The sequence below is a fragment of the Helianthus annuus genome, chromosome 7, assembly GCF_002127325.2.
Source record: "Helianthus annuus cultivar XRQ/B chromosome 7, HanXRQr2.0-SUNRISE, whole genome shotgun sequence".
NCBI classification, from domain to species: domain Eukaryota; kingdom Viridiplantae; phylum Streptophyta; class Magnoliopsida; order Asterales; family Asteraceae; genus Helianthus; species Helianthus annuus.
Window position 1 is genome coordinate 115189608 of NC_035439.2, and position 23764 is coordinate 115213371.

General features: G+C 32.1%; 6 protein-coding genes across 7 annotated transcripts; 1 reads left to right on the forward strand and 5 right to left on the reverse strand.

Moving 5' to 3' along the window:
- Nucleotides 1-2565: 2565 nt before the first annotated feature.
- LOC110899063 (ATP-dependent DNA helicase pif1-like) lies at nucleotides 2566-4612 on the reverse strand. The gene is made up of 4 exons (XM_035974977.1): nucleotides 4522-4612; nucleotides 3680-4415; nucleotides 3512-3616; nucleotides 2566-3421 (listed from the first exon to the last, which is right to left on the reverse strand). The coding sequence occupies exons 1-4, from the start codon at nucleotides 4610-4612 to the stop codon at nucleotides 2755-2757; spliced, it is 1599 nt and encodes a 532-aa protein (XP_035830870.1). The 3' UTR covers nucleotides 2566-2754.
- A 78-nt stretch (nucleotides 4613-4690) lies between these two features.
- Nucleotides 4691-7543, reverse strand: LOC110870423. Its single transcript, XM_035974978.1, has 4 exons — nucleotides 7387-7543; nucleotides 6843-7281; nucleotides 5819-6759; nucleotides 4691-5742 (listed from the first exon to the last, which is right to left on the reverse strand). Exons 1-4 carry the CDS (start codon nucleotides 7541-7543, stop codon nucleotides 4691-4693), a joined length of 2589 nt encoding a protein of 862 aa, XP_035830871.1.
- Nucleotides 7544-10172: 2629 nt separating this feature from the next.
- LOC118480398 lies at nucleotides 10173-10990 on the forward strand. The gene is made up of 2 exons (XM_035975203.1): nucleotides 10173-10399; nucleotides 10526-10990. Exons 1-2 carry the CDS (start codon nucleotides 10268-10270, stop codon nucleotides 10769-10771), a joined length of 378 nt encoding a protein of 125 aa, XP_035831096.1. The 5' UTR covers nucleotides 10173-10267; the 3' UTR covers nucleotides 10772-10990.
- Nucleotides 10991-12362: 1372 nt separating this feature from the next.
- LOC110899075 (replication protein A 70 kDa DNA-binding subunit B-like) lies at nucleotides 12363-14842 on the reverse strand. Its single transcript, XM_035974979.1, has 11 exons — nucleotides 14822-14842; nucleotides 14453-14732; nucleotides 14261-14363; nucleotides 14026-14153; nucleotides 13846-13930; nucleotides 13615-13750; nucleotides 13330-13538; nucleotides 13145-13265; nucleotides 12880-13059; nucleotides 12707-12775; nucleotides 12363-12599 (listed from the first exon to the last, which is right to left on the reverse strand). The coding sequence occupies exons 1-11, from the start codon at nucleotides 14840-14842 to the stop codon at nucleotides 12363-12365; spliced, it is 1569 nt and encodes a 522-aa protein (XP_035830872.1).
- On the reverse strand, nucleotides 14346-17623 carry LOC110925805. Of its 2 annotated transcripts, XM_022169641.2 has the most exons (8): nucleotides 17507-17623; nucleotides 17084-17377; nucleotides 16707-16982; nucleotides 16525-16620; nucleotides 16196-16387; nucleotides 14822-14976; nucleotides 14453-14732; nucleotides 14346-14363 (listed from the first exon to the last, which is right to left on the reverse strand). In XM_022169641.2, exons 1-6 carry the CDS (start codon nucleotides 17531-17533, stop codon nucleotides 14947-14949), a joined length of 915 nt encoding a protein of 304 aa, XP_022025333.1. In that variant the 5' UTR covers nucleotides 17534-17623; the 3' UTR covers nucleotides 14346-14363; nucleotides 14453-14732; nucleotides 14822-14946. The 2 variants fall into 2 exon arrangements, with proteins under 2 accessions (XP_022025333.1, XP_022025327.1); XM_022169635.2 differs by lacking the exons at nucleotides 14346-14363; nucleotides 14453-14732; nucleotides 14822-14976 and having other exon boundaries at nucleotides 16054-16387.
- A 1286-nt stretch (nucleotides 17624-18909) lies between these two features.
- On the reverse strand, nucleotides 18910-23043 carry LOC110925820 (dnaJ protein homolog). Its single transcript, XM_022169651.2, has 7 exons — nucleotides 22886-23043; nucleotides 22577-22769; nucleotides 20985-21150; nucleotides 20736-20883; nucleotides 20370-20646; nucleotides 20088-20286; nucleotides 18910-19412 (listed from the first exon to the last, which is right to left on the reverse strand). The coding sequence occupies exons 2-7, from the start codon at nucleotides 22724-22726 to the stop codon at nucleotides 19090-19092; spliced, it is 1263 nt and encodes a 420-aa protein (XP_022025343.1). The 5' UTR covers nucleotides 22727-22769; nucleotides 22886-23043; the 3' UTR covers nucleotides 18910-19089.
- Nucleotides 23044-23764: the final 721 nt, after the last annotated feature.

Sequence of the window (23764 nt, forward strand, 5' to 3'; positions counted from 1 at the left end):
TTGAAAAGTTATCGTCCAATGTGTCTGCTTTGAAATACATGTTCATAAACTCCTTTGGCAACCACTGAATACACAATAAATGCAATGGTCAATAAAAAAATTGAGTTGGTTATTTATCATAAGTAGCAAAAGTATAACTTACCAAGTTAGCGTTCTCGGGAAATAACATCTTTACATAAAACTTGTTCTTAACACAGGAAAGACCATCAGCCTTAAAATGAGTGAACTTTAGCTTGTGATCATCAACCACATGCAAAACAATAACATCGTTATCCTCTAGACCAACATCACGAACCATAGCAGACCAACCATTCGAGAAACAATAACCATTAGCAATAGATTTAACACAAACAGTCCACTCATTGCCCTCTTGATTTGTCATAAGTACAGTACCAATCGGATAGCCCTTCAAGTTGTCAAACTTATTGTACCATAAAGGAAGAGACTGTAAATTAAAAACAGGGATTACATTAGTTAATGCTAATACGCTTGACATATTAAAAATTAGCAATAAATTAAATAACAATTACCTGTTCGGATTTTGAGGAGTCCGCAATAAGAATATAAAAGCCACGGTCTAAATAAAAGTTTAGGACCTCCTGCTTAATGGATTCAACCACTGGTACGGCAAGGTCGGGACTAAGAGACTGAAGACCATTAGTACGGAACAGTTTAATTTTAAAGACATATTGATCAACCAACTCAAAAACAATAACATCGCCAGATACTAAACATAGATCATTGGAAACTTGAGTAAAATCAACAAAGAAATGGTTCATATCCCAGAGTCTACTCATACTAACGGTCCACGTGTGGTTTTTGTCAAAAACAATAACAAAATCGTCATACAGATTATCACCGTTGAAATGCTCTTGCATGAAGTCTCTCGGTACCCACTGCAATTGATTATAAAACATTGAATAAGTACAAAATGTAAATCTTTACTTAAAATAAAAATATATGTTTAAAACATACCAGATTTTGGTTCTCAGGGTATTTCATAACAATGTGGAACTTTGAACCATGATCCGGGTGTGGATAACTCTTAAAATGAGTTATTCTAAACGTCAGTACATCCATAAGTTCAAATACAACATAGTCTCCAATGTCTACTTCAAGAACATTTATAAGAGTTGACCAACCGTTTGACAAACAATAACCGTCCGTAGACTCCTTGATTTTAACATCAAATATTGCTTTATCATCAGTTATTAAGAAAACATTACCAACAGGATATCCATCTAATTCATTAAACTTGTTATACCAAGCTGGTAAAGGCTGCAAGAATCATTTAAGTGATTAAATAATAAAAAGAACATATAATGCTACTTAAACGGTTCCATAAAACTTAGATTGTTACTTAACAATATAATAATATATAACACGTTATGAACAAACGTATAACCTGTTCTTCCAATTTTCTGTCCTCGATGTAAACATAAAAACCACGTTCCATATCTGTAAAGATATTTATAAAGAACATTCATATATCTAGATTACAGTTATAAATCCATCGAAAAGTAAATTAGAAAGCCAAACAAATGATATTAAGGCAGTATGATTAACATTATTGGTAAAATTGGAGATTTATAAATGCATTCATGCCTCTTTTGTATAGTAAAAGTTACTTTAATATAATAGACATAACATTAACTGATTTAATAAAATGTTAAAAACGTCAAGTAATCGTCAAATATACTTTTAACATATGCACTGATCAATCTTAAAAGACTTAAGTGGTAGCAAGGGCATGTAATAAAAGTCAATAAAAACAACAAAATACAGAGTATACCAGTATATTAACCTAAATTGGAAAAAAAACATCATGAAACAAAACTTTAATAACAGAAGGTGATGAGAAATACAAAGATACATGGTATGGTTCAATTATTGTTCAATCAGACAAAAATTAATTCATTCAATAGAAAAAAAAACTTAAAAAAATCACACAGAATACTTGGTTATCATCAAAATAGAACAACTTAAACAAAAATAACACTAAAGATGTGCATATCAACAAAAGTTAATTGCCGAAGATTTCGGGTATATGAATATAAATCCAAACATAATGAAAGCAATCTGTTAAAGATAATGACTAAAACAACAACATTAAATGAATAGAAAGTTACAATAAACATTATGACCTAAAAAATCAAGATGCAAAAAGATTAGGGTTTATAAAATAAACCGTAAATAACTTTAAATCAGTTACTAAATCAAGAATCAGAGCTTCACAAAATATAGAATCGAACCTGTAATAAACTTACCGGAGGCAAAAACGACGAATTAAATTGCGAAGATGATGAAGGCGATGGTAGATAGATAAACCGTTTAGAGTTTAAGGAAGAATGATGGTATGAAAATCCCCAAAAATTCATCATTATAAATTATATTAAAACACCGATCTTCGTAATTTTGGAATGACTGATGTGATTATGTATAGATTGGAGAGATGCAATGATAATTTTTGGAAGAAAAATAAGGAAACAGGGAACTGTAAGCGTGGTTTTTTTAAATGGATTTCAAAATACTAAAGAACATGAAGTTATGAAAGACTAAACCAGAAATAAGGTTTTCACGATATATATTTATATATGTGTATATATAAACAAAAATTAAAATTAATGCAAATAACAGGAGTAATAAGACAACAAATGCCAAAAAAATGTTATTATTTTCAAATCGTTTATTAAAAAAATTAACATTCAGTAAATATTCATGTTGAAATTATACATATTAAGTAATAATGAAAAATCATAAGTCGTTGAATATTTCTTTATACACAACATTAGTTGTTTTATTTGTAGGCTTCCCATCTTTGTCCAGTATTAGCATTTTAACACCGTCTCTTGTTCTAACTCTCGATAACGCGACATACAACTGACCGTGGGTGAAAACCGGTTGTCTTAGGTACAGACCAACTCTAGAAAGTGATTGACCTTGGCTTTTATTGATAGTCATAGCAAAGCAAACAACAACCGGAAATTGCCTTCTTTGAAATGAAAAGGGAATCTTCTTGTCTGAAGGTACTAAAGTAATTCTGGGAATATAGGTTCGAGTACCAATGTTAGCTCCAGATATTATTTCAGCCTCTATTAAACGGTTATACAACTTTGTAACCTTCAACCTTGTTCCATTGCACAAACCATTTTTTTGATCAATGTTACGTAACAACATGACTGGGACACCAACTTTTAGCACTAACCGATGATTCGGTAAGCCTGAAACCTTAAGACCATTGAGAACATCCGGTGTGTATAATCTTTCTTGTATTGAACTTACATTTTCAGTTGCACAAAGACGGTCAGAGCTTAGATACTCTCTTTCTTCACCGGGAAACAACGCTAACAGCCTATCGTTAATCTCGTTGACAACCTTGTTCTTCGGCGCAAGTATAGCCCTATCACTAAAATAATTAGGACTATTAAAGTTATCGAGAATTGAAGGATAAACAAATTCGATCAGGCTGGAAATGGGGTCGGAAGTATCATTGATTATAAGATTAGATGGCACTTCAATTGTTGCTTCTCCATCATTAGGACCACCAACATTTCCCTCTCCTATGTCCAAAAGCCACTTTGCAAAACTATTTATTTCCTCAATCTCGGATGGAGATCTTCCAACGGTTAACCTCATATTCCTTGACAACGTTAGCACCTTACATTTACTCCACAAATACGACGAACTTAATGATGCGTTCACCGTCTCTTGTCTTCCACCATTTCGAACAACGGGAAGTACTTGTCTAAAATCTCCACCAAAAACAATAACCTTACCACCGAAAGAGGTTTCAGAATTTCTCGAAGTGTCGAAATTGAAGATGTCATTCATCGTGCGGTTCAAGGCTTCAAACGCATGTTTATGGACCATAGGTGCTTCATCCCATATAATAAGTTTGGTCTGATGCAACAATTTAGCAACATCACTATCAGCTTTTATATGACATACCGAATCCTCATTAAGATTCAAAGGAATACGAAATCTGGAGTGTGCAGTCCTGCCGCCTGTCAATAACAGCGATGCAATTCCACTCGAAGCAACATTTAATACAATTTCTCTTTTTGACCGAAGTGCAGCAGACAACGTCTTCCATAAAAAGGTTTTCCCGGTGCCCCCGTAACCGTAAACAAAAAACATCCCTCCAGTGTTACCATCAACAGATTTCATTATCTCTTCAAACACTGACCTTTGTTCTTCAGTTAACATATTAAACAGATTAACATATTCCTCTGCGAGACTTAATACGTCGTAAGTACGCTCCTCGTTAATCAGACGATTGTCGAGATCAGATAAGGAAGAAGAATCTGGAAAAGGCATTGTTGAGAAGTTGCGTAGCGATGAGCTATTCATACCTAAAAACTTTTCAATTTCCAACAAAGCGTAATTTTTAAGTTCATCGTCTGGAATTGATAAACCTGTTAGATGTTCAAATACTGATACAATGAGTATGATATTTAAGTTAAACCTTGTATGAAAAAAATTAAAAAAGCAAAATGGATTTTATAAAGTTTGATAATGTACCTTCAACACGATGTAGTTTACTATATCTGTAGATGAAATCATCTGTCATGTATTTCCACGTGCTTTCCCATACGATCTCCGGTCTTGACATAGTATTGGACAATAGCATCATGCCAAATAAATTTCGTACGTAAGAAGCTGTTGCTGTTTCATTTGCTTCTTTAACTGCTTAGATGTACTCTTTGTCATCATCTAAAAGACCAAGTGCAAAACACGCATCTCGAAATGTATCATGTACATGACCATTAACAGTTTTGATATCGTCATATGACTTAGGTCCTTTGACTTTGTTGAGCAAGATTCTTAAAAAATAAGCTTCTCCAAGAGATGGAGCAACATTATGAATTCTGCCAATTGTGTTACCTTTTTTCCGAGGTTGCCAACAACGGTTTTCAGTCTTCCATACATACCAAGTTGGAAACTGGACATAAGTTAGTGTACGCGCCAAATGGTCATCAGGGTCTTTGTTCCTTTCCATCCAAGACAGAAACATAGAACACTTGACAGATGGCCTGTTAAGAACATAATTGATGTCTTCATCTGCTCCAAATACAACCGGTTGGAGACCTGGAAGATGGAATGGAAGCCTCATAACAGAAGGATATCTGTAATTTACATCGTAACTAAAAATCCTCCATGATGCCTCGCATGCTGAGATATAGCGACAGTCATAATACTCTTTAATCTCATCTTTTTCATGTTGTTCATTATGATTGTCACTATGCAAAACAGCAACTGTTGCTCTATCCGGACCTTTGTTGATATACTTAAACAAATATTTAATTGACCCAGCTTGGTTGCACCACTCAACGTTTATATGTGCCTGATACTTTTTCAATAACTTTTTGTTGTATGGTACAACACTTCTATTATCTAACTCGATCCGGTTTTTGACAACTGTTCTTCCATCATCTCTCCTTCTGTATAATGGGAAACCACTGGCGTCAATTGTCGTAGTATCTTGAAATCTTTTAGGAAAGCCTTTAGAACACTGTTTATCAACCATACATGGGCAGCTCATATTAGCATTACCACACGGTCCATGAATCATAAAATCCTTCACAAGCGTATACAACTCTGGGTCATCATCTCTGTTTGGAATTTCTGCACATATGAACGGATCAACTTGGTCAACAGTGGGAATTTTAGCTTCTGGTTCCATGAATAAGCACAAATGCGCATGAGGCAAGCCACGTTTTTGAAACTCAATTGTATAAATAACTGCATAAAAATAATTTAAAATCAATAAAAGCAAATGTAAAAAATATATTTTGTAATAAAGGATTGCAATACGTACTTGCTGCTGCTTTTCCAAACATATGACATTCCTTTAAATCTTTACAAATTGCATCCAGTTTGAATTTAAACAACCTTGACAGGATATCAGGCCTATCTTCTGGATTCAGAGTGGTGTCTTTAAGATACCGTTTTACCTCTGGCCACTTGGGATTGCATGTAATGGTTATAAAAAAATCAGGATAACCAAACCATTTACATAAAGCCATTGCATCTAAATAGTTTTGCATCATATATCTAGCTCCACCGGTAAACGAAGAAGGCAATATAAGAGGTGTACCAACATTAGATATATCTTGCTGACCATTATTTCTCAATTTCCGGAGACTTTCATAGGTATCAGATCTTAGATTTTTTTGTTGAAAACGTATGTAGTTTAGTCTCTCGCTCTCAATCATCGTATAAGCATCAACCAAAAATTGTTGGAAAAGTCTCCTTGAATTTAGAATCAGAGAAAATTGGTTTACTCTATCTTGAATACGATACGAAAAGAACTCTCTCATCGTACAATTTGGACGCTTCTTGTTGGTTACATCTACGACACCTCTATGAGGGATGTCAACTCTGTAACCATCATCTCCATACGGGAAGAGAATTGGGTATTGAAGAGCAAGGTAAGAAGGATGTAATTCACTAATTCGTTGAAGAGTCCCCGATTTAGTTTCAACAACAATGTCTCTGTTCTCAAATGCGTTTTCAACATCTCCAACAATTAGAGCAGCAACCTCGCCACATGTTGGTAAGTTATACATTCGACCATCCTTGTCCCTTCTTCCAATAAGACGTACCTTAAGAGTAAGCTGCGGATCGTCATGAAAACAATCTCTAACCATCCTGTAAACTTTAACCAATACATTATCGGAGTCTAACACAGACTTGATATGTTGGATCAAGTGACGATCAACTGAAGCAGAAGATGATGTATCCGACTCCTTAGATCGACTGTTTTGACAAAATTTTTAAAAATGAAATATTAATTATTAATTCAGAAACAATTGAATCAAATTATACTGTAAGATACTTACCTAAATATAGAATCTCGGTTCGAAACTTCGTTCTCTGTATCGTATATGTATAGCTGGCAAAACTTTGGTTTATTGCCATTCTCCGGCAACAGACTTCCAATACTATGATAGTTTTCACCGCTAATCCTGTAGCAAAATGGGCCATTACCTCTATTAACAGTCGGATCGACCTTACCACCCATAGATGTGAAAGCGAACATAGAATTATAACGGCGAATGTTTTTCAAAAAATGCTTGCTTTCATTATCCAAAGACGTAAACAGTTTCTGATAATTTGGATGCGCATCTTTATAATCGGGTAGCTCTACTTTAGCATATCCACAACATAAAAAATAACTTGTCTTCCGATTATTGGTTCTGCCTCTCGCCGTTTCTACTTCCCAAAACTTTGCATTGCATACTTGACACGTAATACACTGGTCCCCATGATCTAAGTAATCTGTAGATTAGCAGGAAATAAAAATAAATGAAATTAAGCGATGTATTTAAAAATAAAAAAATGGTATACAAAATAATGTCGACAATATGTAAATGAAGCGACTACCTGGTGAAACACCTTTGTAAGGATCTACATCTAACGTTGCATCTGTAGTCAAATCAACCATTGGAATAGGAGATGTAATTCTTTGTCTGCCTAATAACTTAGATTTACCAGTAGATAGCTTTGGAGACGTTTTGCGTAAAATAGGAGTTGTATTCATTGTTGTTATGTTTGGAGAAATAGAAAAGCGACGGACACTTGTTGAAAGTGATTGGTTGTTTGAAGCAGATGGGTAATCACCTAGACAAAATATCAATTTAGAAAATCGGATATAATATTACTTGTAAATATTAACAAATGTATAAAATTACCATTTTGTGTGTTACATTGAAAGGACCTTGTAATAGAAGAAGATTGTAAACTGTTCATAGCCCTGGATTTGCCTTGTAAGATAGGAGATTTTTTACTATCTAGATAAAGTCTCCTTAATCTACGTCTCTCTTTAGTGTAACTTTGATAACTTTGCGTGAAAACAACTGATAAAATAAAAAAAAATAAGTATATTGTTTTAGACATAAATATGTATAAAAATAGTTAAGTATGCAAATTAAAAAAAAAATTGAAAAGCTTAATGATAATATATAATTAAACCGGGCGAAATAGTAGATGAATGTCGTGAAGTATTCGGAGTGTGTAGTAAAATGGAAGAAGAATTAGAAGTCGACGATTCTTTTGTCGTAGAACCCAGTAAAACGTGTGATACGTTAGATCTTTTACTATCCAAATACAGTTTTCGTAGTTTACGCCTCTCTCTGCACTCGTCTTGTGTAATTACCGGAGTAAAAACTGTATTAGCATATAACACCAAAGAAACAATATAATAGCATTAGTTGTATAAAAAAAGTAACTATATAAAAATCCATTAGGTGCAATGAAATTTTATAATAATTTAATTTTTCGTAAAAATGTTATCATATTTGACATATATAATAATTTTAGACATATATACGTTTTACCAAATAGTTAAGTATACAAATTTAAAAATTATGAAAATTTTAAATAAATTAAATAAATAAACCTGGCGAAATAGTATATGCATGATGTGAAGTAGTTGGAGTGCGGAATAAAGTGGAAGACAAATTAGATGTCGACGATTCAATTTTCTTAGAAAGCGGTAACACGTTTGATACATTAGATCTTTTACTATCCAAATACAATTTCCGTTGCTTACGCCTCTCTCTGCACACGTCTTGTGTAATTGCCGGAGTTAAAACTGTAGTAACATGTAAAACAAATGAAACAATATAATACGATTAGTTGTATTAAGAGAATTAGTATATCAATCAATAAGTATAAATAAAACTTTGTTAATATTTAAAGATTGTATAAAAATGTTATCATACTTGATATATGTTATCATGGTAAACAAAAAATTATTACCTTCTAATAATTGATGCCACAATAGGTATATAAAAAATTAAAAAAAGATATTAATATATAAAATAGAAAAATGCAGAAATAGATATAAATATATGGCTAAAAATGATTCTCAATGCATGGAACCTTGTGCTCAAATATGACATACTGATATGCATAAAAATTAGTCAACATTTACTAATTGCTTCTACGTCGACCTCATCATGATTTGTGTATATATCATTAAAAAATCTTATACTTTCATTTACTTTCATTAAGGGTTGAAAACTTCCGGCTAACATCTGCATTCTGAAATTGTGCATTATACGGTTCCCAAGTCTACGAAAATCAGGTAACATAAATCCTTTAAATTCAATGTTGATGTTCATCTGTAATTATCGGATTCGATTTATTTGATAAACTACCAAATCTGGATAGCAGAAGGTAAACGGAACTTGTTTCATTGACAATTTTGTTTTCATTGATTTAGTTAACATACATGATGTTGTAAGTGTATTTGGTGCATACCTGTATTCTGCTATGAAAATAACTGATTTAGGTTGTGATTTGAATATAATGACATGCAATAAGACATAAAGAATACAATGCACACCAGGTGTTTGAATAAATGTCTATATGAAAAATGTTGCAGTTAACAAAAGAATCATTTTTTAAAATTAAAAAGACAAATAATAAGTAGGAGTTTTATATGATTAGGTAGTGAAGTTAAGTTGTTCTCGGATATGGGTTTAGGGGGTAAAAAGAAATGTAATAAGAATGTTTGTTAGGAGTAATTGTTATGTTAGGCAAAAGATCAAATACAAATAATCTTAACATACTAAACATACAAATTGAAGGAAAACCCAAAAAGACAAGGTGGCATTTTTGTAATTACCACCAACTATCAAAGTTACAACCAAAAATACCTAAAAAAACACAATTTTTTTTTAACATTTTATATTAAAAAATCGCTACATTTCGTTAGCAAAAAAAAAAAATTTTTTTTTTTTTGCTGCTACTAAAAGTAGCGATTTTTTAATAAAAAATGTTAAAAAAATAAAATAAAATAATTTGTGTGTGTGGGGGGGGGGGTTAGGTTTTTTTTAGGTTTTTTTTGGGGGGGTGGGGGGGTTAGGTTTTTTTTTAGGTTTTTGGGGGGTGGGGGGGGGTTTAGGTTTTTTTGGGGGTGGGGGGAGTGGTTAGGTTTTTTTAGAGGTATTTGTAGAGTAACTTTGATAGTTATTGATAATTACAAAAATGCCACCTTGTCTTTTTGAGTTTTCCTTCAATTTGTATGTTTAGTATGTTAAGATTATTTGTACAAGAACTTTACCCTGTTATGTTATTGGGTAAGATGAAATGTAAGAACAAAGGTTGTTAGGATTTTACTTATAATGACTTTAAAGTGTGTGAAGATAATGAAAGTTAGAAAATTAACAATACTTTTAACTAAATACAAATGATTGGATTATATGTTATGAGTTTATGTTTCCTTTAAAATATGTCAACCTTTTAACTGTTTCTTAGCATGGCCGGAGTAGAGAACAATGTTGTGGTTATATCGGATTCTGAAGAGTCTTTGGCTGATTCAGAAGAGTTTGATGATGATGACGATGAAACTGGTCCGCTGATATTCATTGTCCCATACACCAAACGGTTTGTAAGTTGATACTAAATTATATGTTCGTACATTTCTAATATGTTTACATAATTTGAATAAGTTTGGTATTTTTTAAAATATTTGACATTAATATTGGAAATTGGTAATATGTTTTGAAACTTGAAGCGCATACCAGTTGAGGTAGCACGGATAACAGGAGTTGACGAAACATTGAAAGTTAAGATCGTCAACAGGGAGAATGTCGAGACAAAACATGATGTTAGGGCGGAGCCAAATAAAAACAGTATCAAGTACGTTGTCAAAGGATGGGCGAAATGGCTTAAGGATAACAACATAAAAGATGGTGATCATTGCAAGTTCCAGTACTTTCCACATATTGGTGTTTTGTTCCTTGCCAATGTTTTCGGCTAGTGGTAATGTCTGAAAGTTGGAACGACTGTAGAAGAATAACATATTGTTCTTTTGGCTAATGAAGTAAGATAGCGTAAGTTATGTGGTGTTAAAAGTTGTAAAGTTTTTGTTAACATGTGTGATCTTTATGTATGTGTTAAAAGTAAGGTAGCGTAAGTTACGATCTTTATGTAGTTTGGACAGCTACTATGTAACCGTATTTATATATATATATATATATATATATATATATATATATATATATATATATATATATATCATGTGTTGTACTTTTATTTTTTAGCTTATATTTAATATTTATTACATGTTTTGTACATTCACATGAATTGAATAACATAAAATCGATATACATTGGTAAATAAATGTTGAAGAATAAGAAAATAAGTTAGTAAATGAGAGAAGTTCCATACCATTGGTAATGTCTGAGAAAGGACTTCTTGAGGTAATAGCGGCAACATCTAAATTAAAGAAACATAACATAAATCATAGCACAAAATAGTAGAAATGAGAGAAGTTCCATACCATTGGTAATGTCTGAGAAAGGACTTCTTGAGGTAATAGCCGCAACATCTAAATTAGAGAAACATAACATAAATAAATCATATCGATATAGTTATTCTAGTTATACAAAGTAGACAAACATGACATTAATCAAAAAAGTGTTACCTGTTGAGTTGTTTATGTTAACTTCATTACTGGAGATAAATGAAGATATACGCTTGCATTTACTTGAAATGCCTATCATTGAAGTAAATAAAATGAATTACACTATAATAAAAATCATTAATAAACATAAACAAACAAAGGAATGTTAAAGATAAATCAAATAAGAAAACCTGAAGTGTTTCCCTGGTTTGATTGGTTTCGGGAAGTATTGGAATCATGCTTTGACCGTTTATACATTGCGGAATAAGCTTTTGGAATATCAAACTTATCGTTTGTTCAAATTGAATTAAAATACCATTGGAGTGAAAGGGATGTACTCATAGCACAAAATAGTAGAAATGACTTGAAATGAGATGAAGAGATTTATATGATGTAAAAATTCTTTTTTAAGGAAACGTTATTAATGTTAATATTTAATGATATTAATATTCTTCATTTTGGAAAGTCAACAATTTAAATTTTTTTTTGGAAATAATATATATAAAACCGAATCAAGTTACCATATGTAAATAACTTACCAAAACAAAAACTTTAATATAAAAATTATGCTTTAAATGCATCGTATATAAATTTGGTTTATATGGCAGCATTCATACATTAGAACTTTAATAAAAATATTATTCTTCTTTTTTATTAATAATATAATCGGGTTAAAAACATTATTAGACTTAAAAATAATGGATATATAACATCAAACAATAAAGTATCGTAAAAATATATATAAGAAAAATAAGTATAATTAACAACAATTAGCAAAAATAAAATTGTAACCAGAAATAAACAACTAAACCACGAAACAATCACGTTCATATAAATTAACCACAATAGTCAAATCATTGTCAAAATCCAAAAAAATCCCAACAAAAATATCCAAAAAAATGAAAACAAAACAAACAATGATATCAAATGTTTGAATTATAGATTACTAAGCTTCTTTATTTGGAATCAGAATAACTTCATCGACACCACCGTCTTTACGCATCTTTGATGAAGACTGGGAAGAAACAACATCCACGTCATACACGGTATCCAAATTGCGCTTCAAGTCACGTTCGCTGTTCGTATCCAAGTCAGCATCCTTCTGATCAAACGATGTTGTAAAGCCAACTTTAAAAACATTCGAGCTAGGGGTTACATCGTCTCCCGTTTGGGATATGGAATCCTATAAAAAGAAAATAAATAAATAAGTAGGGATGAGTTAAAAATATTAATTTATTTAACAGGTAATGAGTAAGAATTAATTGAAACATAAGGTATAGTATAGTAAACCTTAACAGGCAAATCTTCAGTACGATTTGAATCAGATGGTTCGACACTGAAGGCTTCTTCATCAATAGGCTGAATTTGTATAAAAAAAATAACCAAAAAATGATAATAATTAATACACAAAAATTATTGACAACTTGTAATAATAGTACAAAGGTAAATTAGAAAAAATATACCTGAATAGTGTCAAAATGTTTATCAAGCTCCGATAAAACGACAGGGTTATTAGTCATCTTGGAGACTGAGTAGCCATCAGACTTTTTGGTAATGTTAAAAGAAGAAATAGCAATCTTGAACGCAAACTTCATATTTAGTAAAGAATTAAGCTCATTTGGAAAACTTCCTTCGTTTGCTAACTGTTGAAAAAGAAAATATACTTTACTGTTGTATGTTGTATACTAACGAAAAAATATGATAAAAAAGGAAATTTTTATTACGTACTTCAATGTTGTTGTCTAAAAGCTGATTAGCATTAACCTTCAAAAGCTTTGTCACCTCACGCTCGAACAATGTCAGGCTAACAATACCAGTACAATCTTGCACACGTATATAAAGCCTAATTCTGCAAAATATATTAATGATATTTAATTATCTTGAAAAAAAAACTTAACATGGATAAGATTTACCTTGGAACTGATGAAACGTTCTTTGTATTACAAACATCAGTCTTGCATTCCAAGACAGTGACCTCTTCAACACCATCAGTACCATCCTGCTTCTGTTTAACAACAGTAGTTGTTGAAACCTTTTTGTTGCAGGTTGTGCAGGCGTTGTAAAACCACTCATTGTTCGATGCAAAACTCTTGATAGTGCCAACAATGACAACAAACCTCGTCTGTGTTTAAGATATAGATAATGTATAAAAAAATAGATAAAAGAATAAATATTAAAGATATTTATATCGGTGTTACCGTATCTATTGAGTTTAACGACCCAATGGGATAAAACGTCAAGTCAGATAGGAACTCTTCAGTGACAGTCTTCACAACAGGAGAACTTAAGCCAGAATAACTGGAAGAAATCTCGGGAGAAAGTCTCTCGATAAATCTAATAAAAAAATGTCAAAATAATTATTTAGAACATTATTGAAAGTAATACATATTAAAAGTAAAACTATAAAAAAATGTAATACGATTGCAAACCTTTTCTTGAAATCCATTATCTCTTTCACCTCAGAGTTTATCAAGACTCGAGTTACATTATACAAATTTGAGACATACATATTACCTGTTTCATTATTACAACATAAAAATAAAAGTCAAAGTTGTATAAAAATCAATATGTAGTTTAATGAAAAGTCTGAATGTAGGTATAGAATATACCTCCCCAAAATCTGTACTTCCCAAACTGAACAACAACCACAACATTCTTTTCGTCCTTATTGTTTTTCTCAAAATCCAAAATCTGATCAGCATAACAACCCCATAACGTGACGTAAATCTGATGGTGTCTAAAAAACAAAAAGTAAAGAATTAACTTGATAGTTGTAAAATATATAAAAAACGGGAGAAATATATAAGTAATATAAGGTATATGTATATATATATAAGGATGTACTGCAAATCTTCCAAAATAAAGGTTGTCTTCTTCTCGTCTTTGCCGTTATTATTATCACTCTTATCATCTGACGGAAGACACCTGACAACAAAACCGATAACATCTAAACATCACAGAATAATGAAATTAATATTACATAAGATATATAATATTAAATTTATTAAAAATTAAGAAAAATTAAAAATAATTTACCAATAGGGCTTTTGAAAGACTTGCTATCATCTAGAGGGTCATCCACAATAGAATCAAATGGAGAAAAGTCAAATCCCCATTCAGCACCAACAGGCTCATTGCATTCTTGGACAGTAGTGTTGGGATTTAGATTGATCTTGAACGAAGTATGAACATATTTGACTTTTTGACGATTTTCACCCATCGAAGGGTTACGAATGGTTAAACATTGATTTTCTTTCAGCAAATGTTCATAACCAGTAGTGTTTTTCTGTAAAACAAAGGCCTGCATTTTCGTACCCTGAAAAAAAAAACAGTTTTATAAGTAATGATAATCTGAAACTAAATATTTTTTATTCAAACAAAAGTATGAGTTGGTCTAAAAAAAACCTCCTGGTCCATGAATATCATGTCGTAGCAATAAATCTTTCTAGGATTATTGAAAGTAGGTCTTGTCCATAGCCTGACAATGCGGATTCTGATGGTGTAATCATCAACATTAAGATCAACATTATTCAAAAGTGTGACAGCAGCCTGTTCCATCTCTAAAATAAATAAAAAAACAGTTAAAATATGTTAGTTGATGATGATATAGAACAATAATTGAAGAAAAGAACATGAAAACATCCTATGTATGCTGATGACTAAAACAACTTAAAAATAACTACATCAAAGACATTACAAATTCAAAACTCATACCAGAAGATATGTATATCGAAAGAGACAGCTTCAGTAGTTGTGATGTGTATGAATAATAACAAATGAAACTAATTTATATAATAAAATGGTCACTTAATTATGGTAGCAATATTATTTATTTATCTTAATTATAATTGATAAACTTTACTAAAATAAAAAAAAATTACATTTTTATAAATTATTATGATTCAACAGTTTCCATAATTAACTAAACATTTACTAAAGTAAAAATTTTCGACTTTGTTCAAGCAATTAAGAGAAAGTTGACTTTCTATTGTTAAAAAGAATATTAATACTTTCTTTATGCTAATTAAATGTTATATTAAAATTAAAAAGTTTATAATATAACAGGTACAAACTAAAATGCAGGTTTACAGATGAAAATGAAAAACATACAATATTCTACAATCTAGAAATAACAACAATATAATCTATGTGCAGAAAGTAAGTTGATAAAATCATGAATAGGATCGTGGTTATTTTAAATCATGTTAAATGGTTAAAATAATAAGGTATTCTATCAATATCAATCATTTATAAATATGCTTGACTTTAATGTTTAAAATTTTATTTTTTTATATTTTTTTAAAAACCAAAAAAATATAGAATACATTAAATTATCACAATAACAAAATATACATTATACAGTAATGTTATTATAACAACTTGAACCGTGAGTTATATAAAAACTATATAATTTGTAAACATTAATCAGTTAATATTGGAATATATCAGCTTCTTTTATCCTTATAAGTAGTTTGTATATTGTTTTAAATACATCATTAATGTAGTGAGATTAAAAAATAGTAATAACATACATTGAACTTTAAAGACATGGCATATAGTGAATAACATAACAGTTAAGATATGAAAAATAAAAAAAAAAAAAAAAAAAACCTTGAAATTGAAAACCAAAACCAATGTTAAAACCAAATAAATGGATAAGGCAAAAAACATGCCGTAATTGTCATATAACTACTTAGTACGCTTAACGTAAGGTACAACCCTCTCAACACTCAAAACCTGCTCATTTTCATCAAAAGAATAGTGAACCTGGTCACGGACCTTAATCCGAGCGGCTTTCATGAACTTCTTCCAACAGGTTAAAGCGTATCGATAACCACGACCGTTGGGTCTTTTTTCACGTCTTGTACCGTTGGTAATTTGCAGTGGAGGATCCATATGCAAAAATCTTATGTTCAAATCCTTTAAGCCTTCATCAAGTCTAGCCTTGCGTGAAACAGGATCAGGGATTCTCTGCATTGTTGTAAAAATATCTTTAACAATAGATATGATTATTTATCTTTATATCTTTATTCTTTATATCTTTATAGAGTAAAATAAAATGAGATAACTTGTTTTTAAGGAGTTTGTAAAAGTATATTCAAACTTACAAAATAATCTTCACCAGCCATACGAACAAACGTTGTAACACAACCATCTATGTGTTCATCAGGTTCGTTTTCAGCATCTAAGGGTGGAACTTCAGCCTGAAAAGTAATAAATATAATTTGTAATCAATTAGCATGTTAGCATATATATATAATGTATAAATTGCTATCAATATGTAATTTACCTCATCAGCATCTACATCAGGATAATTGATTTCAACACCGTTTTTTCCAAAAACTTTTAAATAGAAAAAATGACCAAAACCTTTAGTAAATAACAATAAACAACCAACCTCCAACTGAAACAGACTAACAATTACGTCCATACCAACGGTAAAACCGACTTTACCGTCGTATGTTACAATAGAAACGTTAAATGTTTTGTTGTCTATCATTACAGTAGAGGTTACGTCATTTGAGGAATAATCGTAACTTTTGGGCAAAGTACTTTGAGGGATGTCCTGTAGGATGATACAAAAGGAAAGAAAAAAAGGTTAATATTAATATAAATAAATTAATAATTCTACACATTAGGAAAAAGTAATATATGAGTTTATCTTACATAAAAATTACATGACGGAGATAGCATATATGTCCAGAAAGAGCCACGACTAACCCCATCAATGAAACTTGTTAATTTAAAAGTTGTAGGATCTAGTGGATTAAAAACTACCAAACACCCTTTGGTTAGTCCCAAGTGTATTACAACATTGGACCAACCATTAAAAAAAAATATCTTCCCTTTAGAAGCGCTTAAAAAAACATTAAAGACACTGCCATCTTCAGTGTGTATCGTAACATTAGTAGGGCCTTTGTCAACACCCCATAGTTTAGACGCAGCGTCATCTGGTATGGCCTAATGTAACAATAGAATGGAAAAACGAATTATAATTATACTCAAAAGGTTTAAAAAAAATTATAGTAAACTTTATAAAATAAAAAGAAAAAAACTAAACAAAAACTCAATAAAAAATTATTCACCTACCATAATAACTTGGTCTGCTCGACTCATTTCCCTACAGAACCAGGGTGCTCTGTAACTGAATTAGAATACAATACAAAAACAAATGTTAATAAAGTAAAACATGTTTAGGTTATTGCAACAAAATAAGTAAAATGAATACAAAAATACCTTGATAAACTATCACCCATAGTAAATACCTAAAATACAGTTTACATAAACAAACGACATCAGATAAATCATTATGCATTCAACGTAGTTACAAACAAAATAATCAAATTATGCAATCAAACATAAATTTCTGTAAACAACTATCTTCATAAACATAATGTGGAAAAAAATTATGACAACTAATTATATAATCATATTATGATAGCATAAAAAATAAACTAATTACACATTACAATCTGTTTAATAAGTAGTTCTATAACACAAAAAGTAAGGAAAATATAAAGTTGAAAAACCAATATAAACATATTAATTCAAAACAAATTGTTAAACCCCCAAAATCAATTCATTTTTATATGCAAAATCGGATATAGACTGTTGAATCAGAATCACAGAATTATTAACAATTACAGATCAAAAAATCAAATAATATTAATATACAAAAGTTAAAATTATAGAATTCAAAGTTATTCAGCATCCAAATCGGGAATAGGGTTTGATACAAAGTTGAATGAATGAAAAAACAATATAAATTAAGATAATTCAGCAACATGCATCGGGTTTAGGGTTATTCATAAACATCGTATTTGTAAAGGTAAACATAAATTAAAACCCCAAAATCAACAGATTTATCAATGACAATCATATTTAGGGTTTATTCAACATAAACATAAATTTAAGAAAGTAAAGAAACGAAGAAACACAAAATAATGATTAAAGAAGAAATTTAACATAAACAACTTACGGATTTGTATATCGATTTCAGAATCTTCTATGAATCGCCGATAAAAGAAAAAGTATGCGTCGATGAAGAAGCAGAACAATCGAATCCAATGATTATATGTAGATCCAGCGATTTTCATTCTTATGTAAGGAAACCAAATGTATTTTGGGAAGATGATTGGAGTGAAGATGAAGAGATTTCTTTGTGAAACGGTGGTGAATTAATTAGGTTAGAGAAAGAAAAAGGAAAATAAAAGAAAAGTGAGGATTCTTGGTTTTGGCGGTCATTAGAAACAAAAATGGATTAGTCAATTGCCAAGTGGCAAGTAATAGGTTAAAACTATGACAAATGGCTTAAAATTATTTTGCTTTATTAGAAGTAGTAGATTTACATCATTAGTTATCTAGTGTTAAACAAGCTCCTCGCTCAACAAGTTGGGTTTTCCTTTCTGTTGTCAAAATTTTATTAAAACATTTTTATAGTTTTCAAATAATACGTTAAAAACTTGCAACAAATCATACCACACAGATACATATAGCTCATCAAATGCAGAACTTTATAAGTAATAGCGACCAAACCAACCAGTCTTTCAAATCATTCACACTATCTTTAAACACTTAATGGTATCATCATATTTTAAAACAAAAAAGAAAGAAACAAAATCACAACTGACATTATTGTCTATCAGATAACCAAACCTAGACCATTATTGGAGTTACTGTTGTGCACATTGTACTCTTTGGGCTCCACCATGCATGTCTTCATCTTCATCATAAGCTTCCTGAGCCGCTTGTTGCTGCTTCCTTCTCATCTCCTCTTCTATGTTGACATCGTGAAGAGTCGTCTCCTCACATTCGTCCAGCTCCATGTCTGTCATCTGCATCGAAGGCTTCGGTGGCAGCACCGCCTCCAATGCCTTGCACTGCTCCGGCGACAATGACTCCGGGAATTCCACCGTGAAGTGGATGTACAGCTTCCCCCTCATAAACGGCCTCTGGTACATCGGCATTCCTTCATCGTTTATTGCCTTGAATGAATCTACATTTCAGTTCAACCAATCAATCACCACTGCTTATAAATCATTATATATATAATGAAAGAGTATTTCTTTATTATTTTTCTTCATCAAATTTACAACAATGCCATCCAACCCATGGTTTTTTTTTTCTTTTTGTGTATTCAACCGTTCAGCTTTTAGCATTGCCACTTACATCCCTTCAGCTTTCTAAAAACTTCGTAAAATGTCATTTTGACCCCTTTTATGTACGTTTTTTGTTGGTCTACTTTTTGCTCGGAAATGAGTCGGGTCAAATATAATAAGTTTTCACAAGGCAGTATAAATTTGAGTTACTTTACGTTTCGACTCCGCCGCAACACGGGGTACCATTCTTTAACGTAAAAAACACTATTTTCTTATGTGCTTATTTTTTAAGCTCGTTTCATTATAAATCCAGGTAGGATTACTTTTCAACGTAATTTTCTCAGTAATGAGTTGAATCAAATATAATACGTTTTCGTGCTTATTTTCATGAGTGTTTTCAGTTGGTCTACGTTTTGACGTAATTTTTGTTCGAAAAAAGTCGGGTCAAATATTTGACGGTGTACGTTTGAGTTACTTTAAGTTACGACGCCGACGCAATGCGCAGCGGGTCAAAATACTAGTTAAACATAAACCTTTTAGCATAATGATGAGGAAGCAGAAGAAATAAATACCTGGCTTGACAACCTCTCCGGGTTGAGACTTGATAAGAAGTTGTCGGTTATCCAAATGAGTTAAGATAAACTGGAACCCACACAGGGCCTCTGTCAAACTCAACGTGTGCTCGACAAATATGTCATCACCCTTTCGCTTAAACTTAGGGTGCTCCTTTTGTTGCAACACGAACACAATATCACCGGTAACCGTATCAGGCTGCATAGCACAAACCAAGTCAGACACCGTTGAAACATCTTTATAAACAAATACAAATAGTAAAGAGAGGATGCGATGCTTACTGCTTCATCAGCCTCTCCGGGGAATGTAATCTTTTGCCCATTCTGCATGCCCTTCTCGACGTGTACTTCAAGTACCTTCTTCTCCTGGACAACTTTCTCACCCTTGCACTGTGTGCATCGATCCTTGTCGTTGATGGTTTCACCGGTACCCTTGCATTCATTACAAGGATGCTGCATTTGCTGGATCATAGATGGTCCAAGATGTCTGATGGAAACCTTCATTCCGGAACCTTGACAGCCAGCACATTTCATTGAAGCACCGGACTTTGAACCCTTCCTGCAAATACGCAACTTGAGTAAGTGAATTCTTCAAATGAAATCAGTTGCCGGATACGTATAAAAGAAGTTGTGTACTACTAGACTCACCCTTTACACTTGGAGCAGATTACATTGCGTGAAAGGGATAGTTTCTTGGAAGTTCCGTTATAAAGATCCTCGAGAGAAACTTTGAGAGGATGAACAACATCTTCTCCCCTTCGTTGCCTTCGTCCCCTGCTGCTACCACCACCGCCTCCTGCATATAAAAAGATTTCAAGTGAATTCAACAGTAAACTCAACTGCAGTAACTTCGAATATGAAGTAGAGAGCCATAAAAAGATCAAGAACGTTGCTTACCACCGAAAGGACTACCACCAAAGAAAGACTGGAAGATGTCAAAGGGGTCATGACCACCGCCTCCACCGCCCATTCCTTCCTTCAATGCGTCCTCACCATACTGATCATATATCTCACGCTTCTCTGGGTCACTCAGTACCTCATATGCTTGAGCAAGCTCTTTAAACTATAATACACACGCCAAAACACAAATATAAGCACAAACATCATACCAAGTATATGAAAACAAACAAGCTTTAAAATTCATCACTTAAAAAGAAATAAAGACAAGTTGTCTAAAATAAACAAAAATGAGTACACTGTCTAAAATGAGGAAAAGTACATTTTTCATTTAAACTGAAAAATATGCACCCTCCATCCTATATAAACTAGTCAAATTCCTACTTTGACATCTCAAATAAGCATTTTTTAACTGAACAGGGAAGAAACGTAACTTATCAGATTAAACTTTAAAACTTCAATCATAAGTAAACTGTTAAAATAATTGTTTTGAATGTGATTGTAGATACTAAACAGGGTGGCATTTTAAGTAAAGATTTTGGCCAATTCAGTACTCTAAATATATAAACATCATCGACTGCAAAAACATCATCGACTGCAACATTCATCTACCAAATGTTTCCCCCCACATAAGCAGACATGCTACACATTAGCAAAACAAATCTCCATTAACAGCATTCAGCACCCTAAACCTAATAGCATTTCATCATTACATCATGATCAAACTTTGAACACAAATGTTACAGGTACAAAGCAGCATCTACCAAATCTTGCAGATATTGCAGATATAACAAATCTGTGAGAAACAAAGTGCTAACATTGACTATCGTAACAAGCTGAACAAGCTTCATCTGGTAGCAGTGAACCAACACCATCACCCATACATACTAAAGACTGATTTTCAAAATAATCTATACAATTATAATACATTTTAGGACGGAATTGTCTTTTTACATTAATTTAAGAGTTTAAGAGGCAAAACTGTCTTTTACAAAATTGACTACCTTCATTAATTTTTTACACACACATGCTAATTATGTGATTCAATACAAAATAAAAGTAAATAAATCACAATTATATATACCATAAATCAGTTAGACTACAACTTCTTGTAAAATTAAATTCTCAAAATCACTTTTATTTTATATGATTTCATACTTGGCTTATTTTATAAACTTTTTTTAAACCTTCGAATCCGTCTGACACTACACCAAATAATTGTTCAAGCGCTATACCAGTGTCTGTGTTAATAATGTGTTGTGTTCCGACTTCCCACCACATCTTTCAAGACGAGTATCCTTCGCAGGCTATGCCGCCTTACGCGACGACTTAACAAAGGCATTATAACTAACCACAAGCTAAAAACACAACCTTATCATTCATCAGAAATCGCATCAATTCAACCTAAATTCATCGATAATTACACTCACAGTAACCTACATCAATTATTCCCTAACACAATCAGGCACAAAAACTCAACACAAACACATGAAAATCAATCAATCAATCAACCTAATCCATACACAAAAACCTAACGAACAAAACAAATAAAACAAATTAGTTAAAACTTAAAACAGCATCATCATGACTACCTTCTCAGGATCTCCACCTTTATCAGGATGATTCTTAATAGCGGCTTTCCGATACGCCTTTTTCAGATCATCCTGAGATGCGGTTTTCGGAACCCCGAGGATCTCATAATACTTGGTGTTATCGCTCTTCTTCGGTGCTCTTCCAAACATCCTGTTTTCCTTCTTCTTCGACCTTCAATATTCAATTACAAATCTAACACAAACACACAAATACAAATTCAGATCAATACCAGATCGAATTGATCACGCAAATATATAGATATATATATATATATATATATAGAGAGAGAGAGAGAGAGAGAAAGTTACCTGCGAAGAAGCAGATCGGAAAAGGACGACTTGACTGGTGTATGTTCGGCGAAAGAGAGAGAGGGGGGTTGTTTGGGGTGGAAGGTGAGGTATAGTTTGAAGGGGTAGATATGGACGGTCCAGATTGATTTGATCTGTGATGATACCGATAATATAGAAGAGTCTAGAAGGCAAAATTGTTTGAGTTTTGGTTTATTTGAATTATTATGTCGCTATCGGGATAATTTATTTATTTATATTTAGGTAGCGTTCGTTTCATGGAATGGAATGGAATGGAATTAGGAAGTTTTTCTTTGTAAAATTGATCTTGGTTGGGAGAGAGAGGAATTTGAAATCCCATGAATTTCTTTAATCAATGAAATTTGTGACTATTTCAACATTCCTTAGAAATCCTTCACTCAAATGAAGGAATGGAATGGAATGTTGAAATAGTCACAAATTTCATTGATTAAAGAAATTCATGGGATTTCAAATTCCTCCCTCCCCCAACCAAGATCAATTTTACAAAGAAAAACTTCCTAATTCCATTCCATTCCATTCCATGAAACGAACGCTACCTTAAGGTGTTAATTAATAACTAGAAAACATAATCATATGAAATTATGAATCTATGTAACTCGAAGAATGCATTGTTATGTCTTGTGAATAAATCCAACTTATTAAAGAAATAAACACAAGAATAGGAACTTTGCCAAAAGTGACCCTAAACAATCCTTTTCATAGCTTCCGTATCCTTTTACTTGTTTTCGATCTAATCTAGTGCATTGACGTCCCTCCCATCGTCACAACCACTAGTCCCTATCACACAATAGCCACTTAACCCTAGATTCGTCGTCACCTCTCCACTTCTACTAAACCTTGGATCCGCCGTTGTCATCA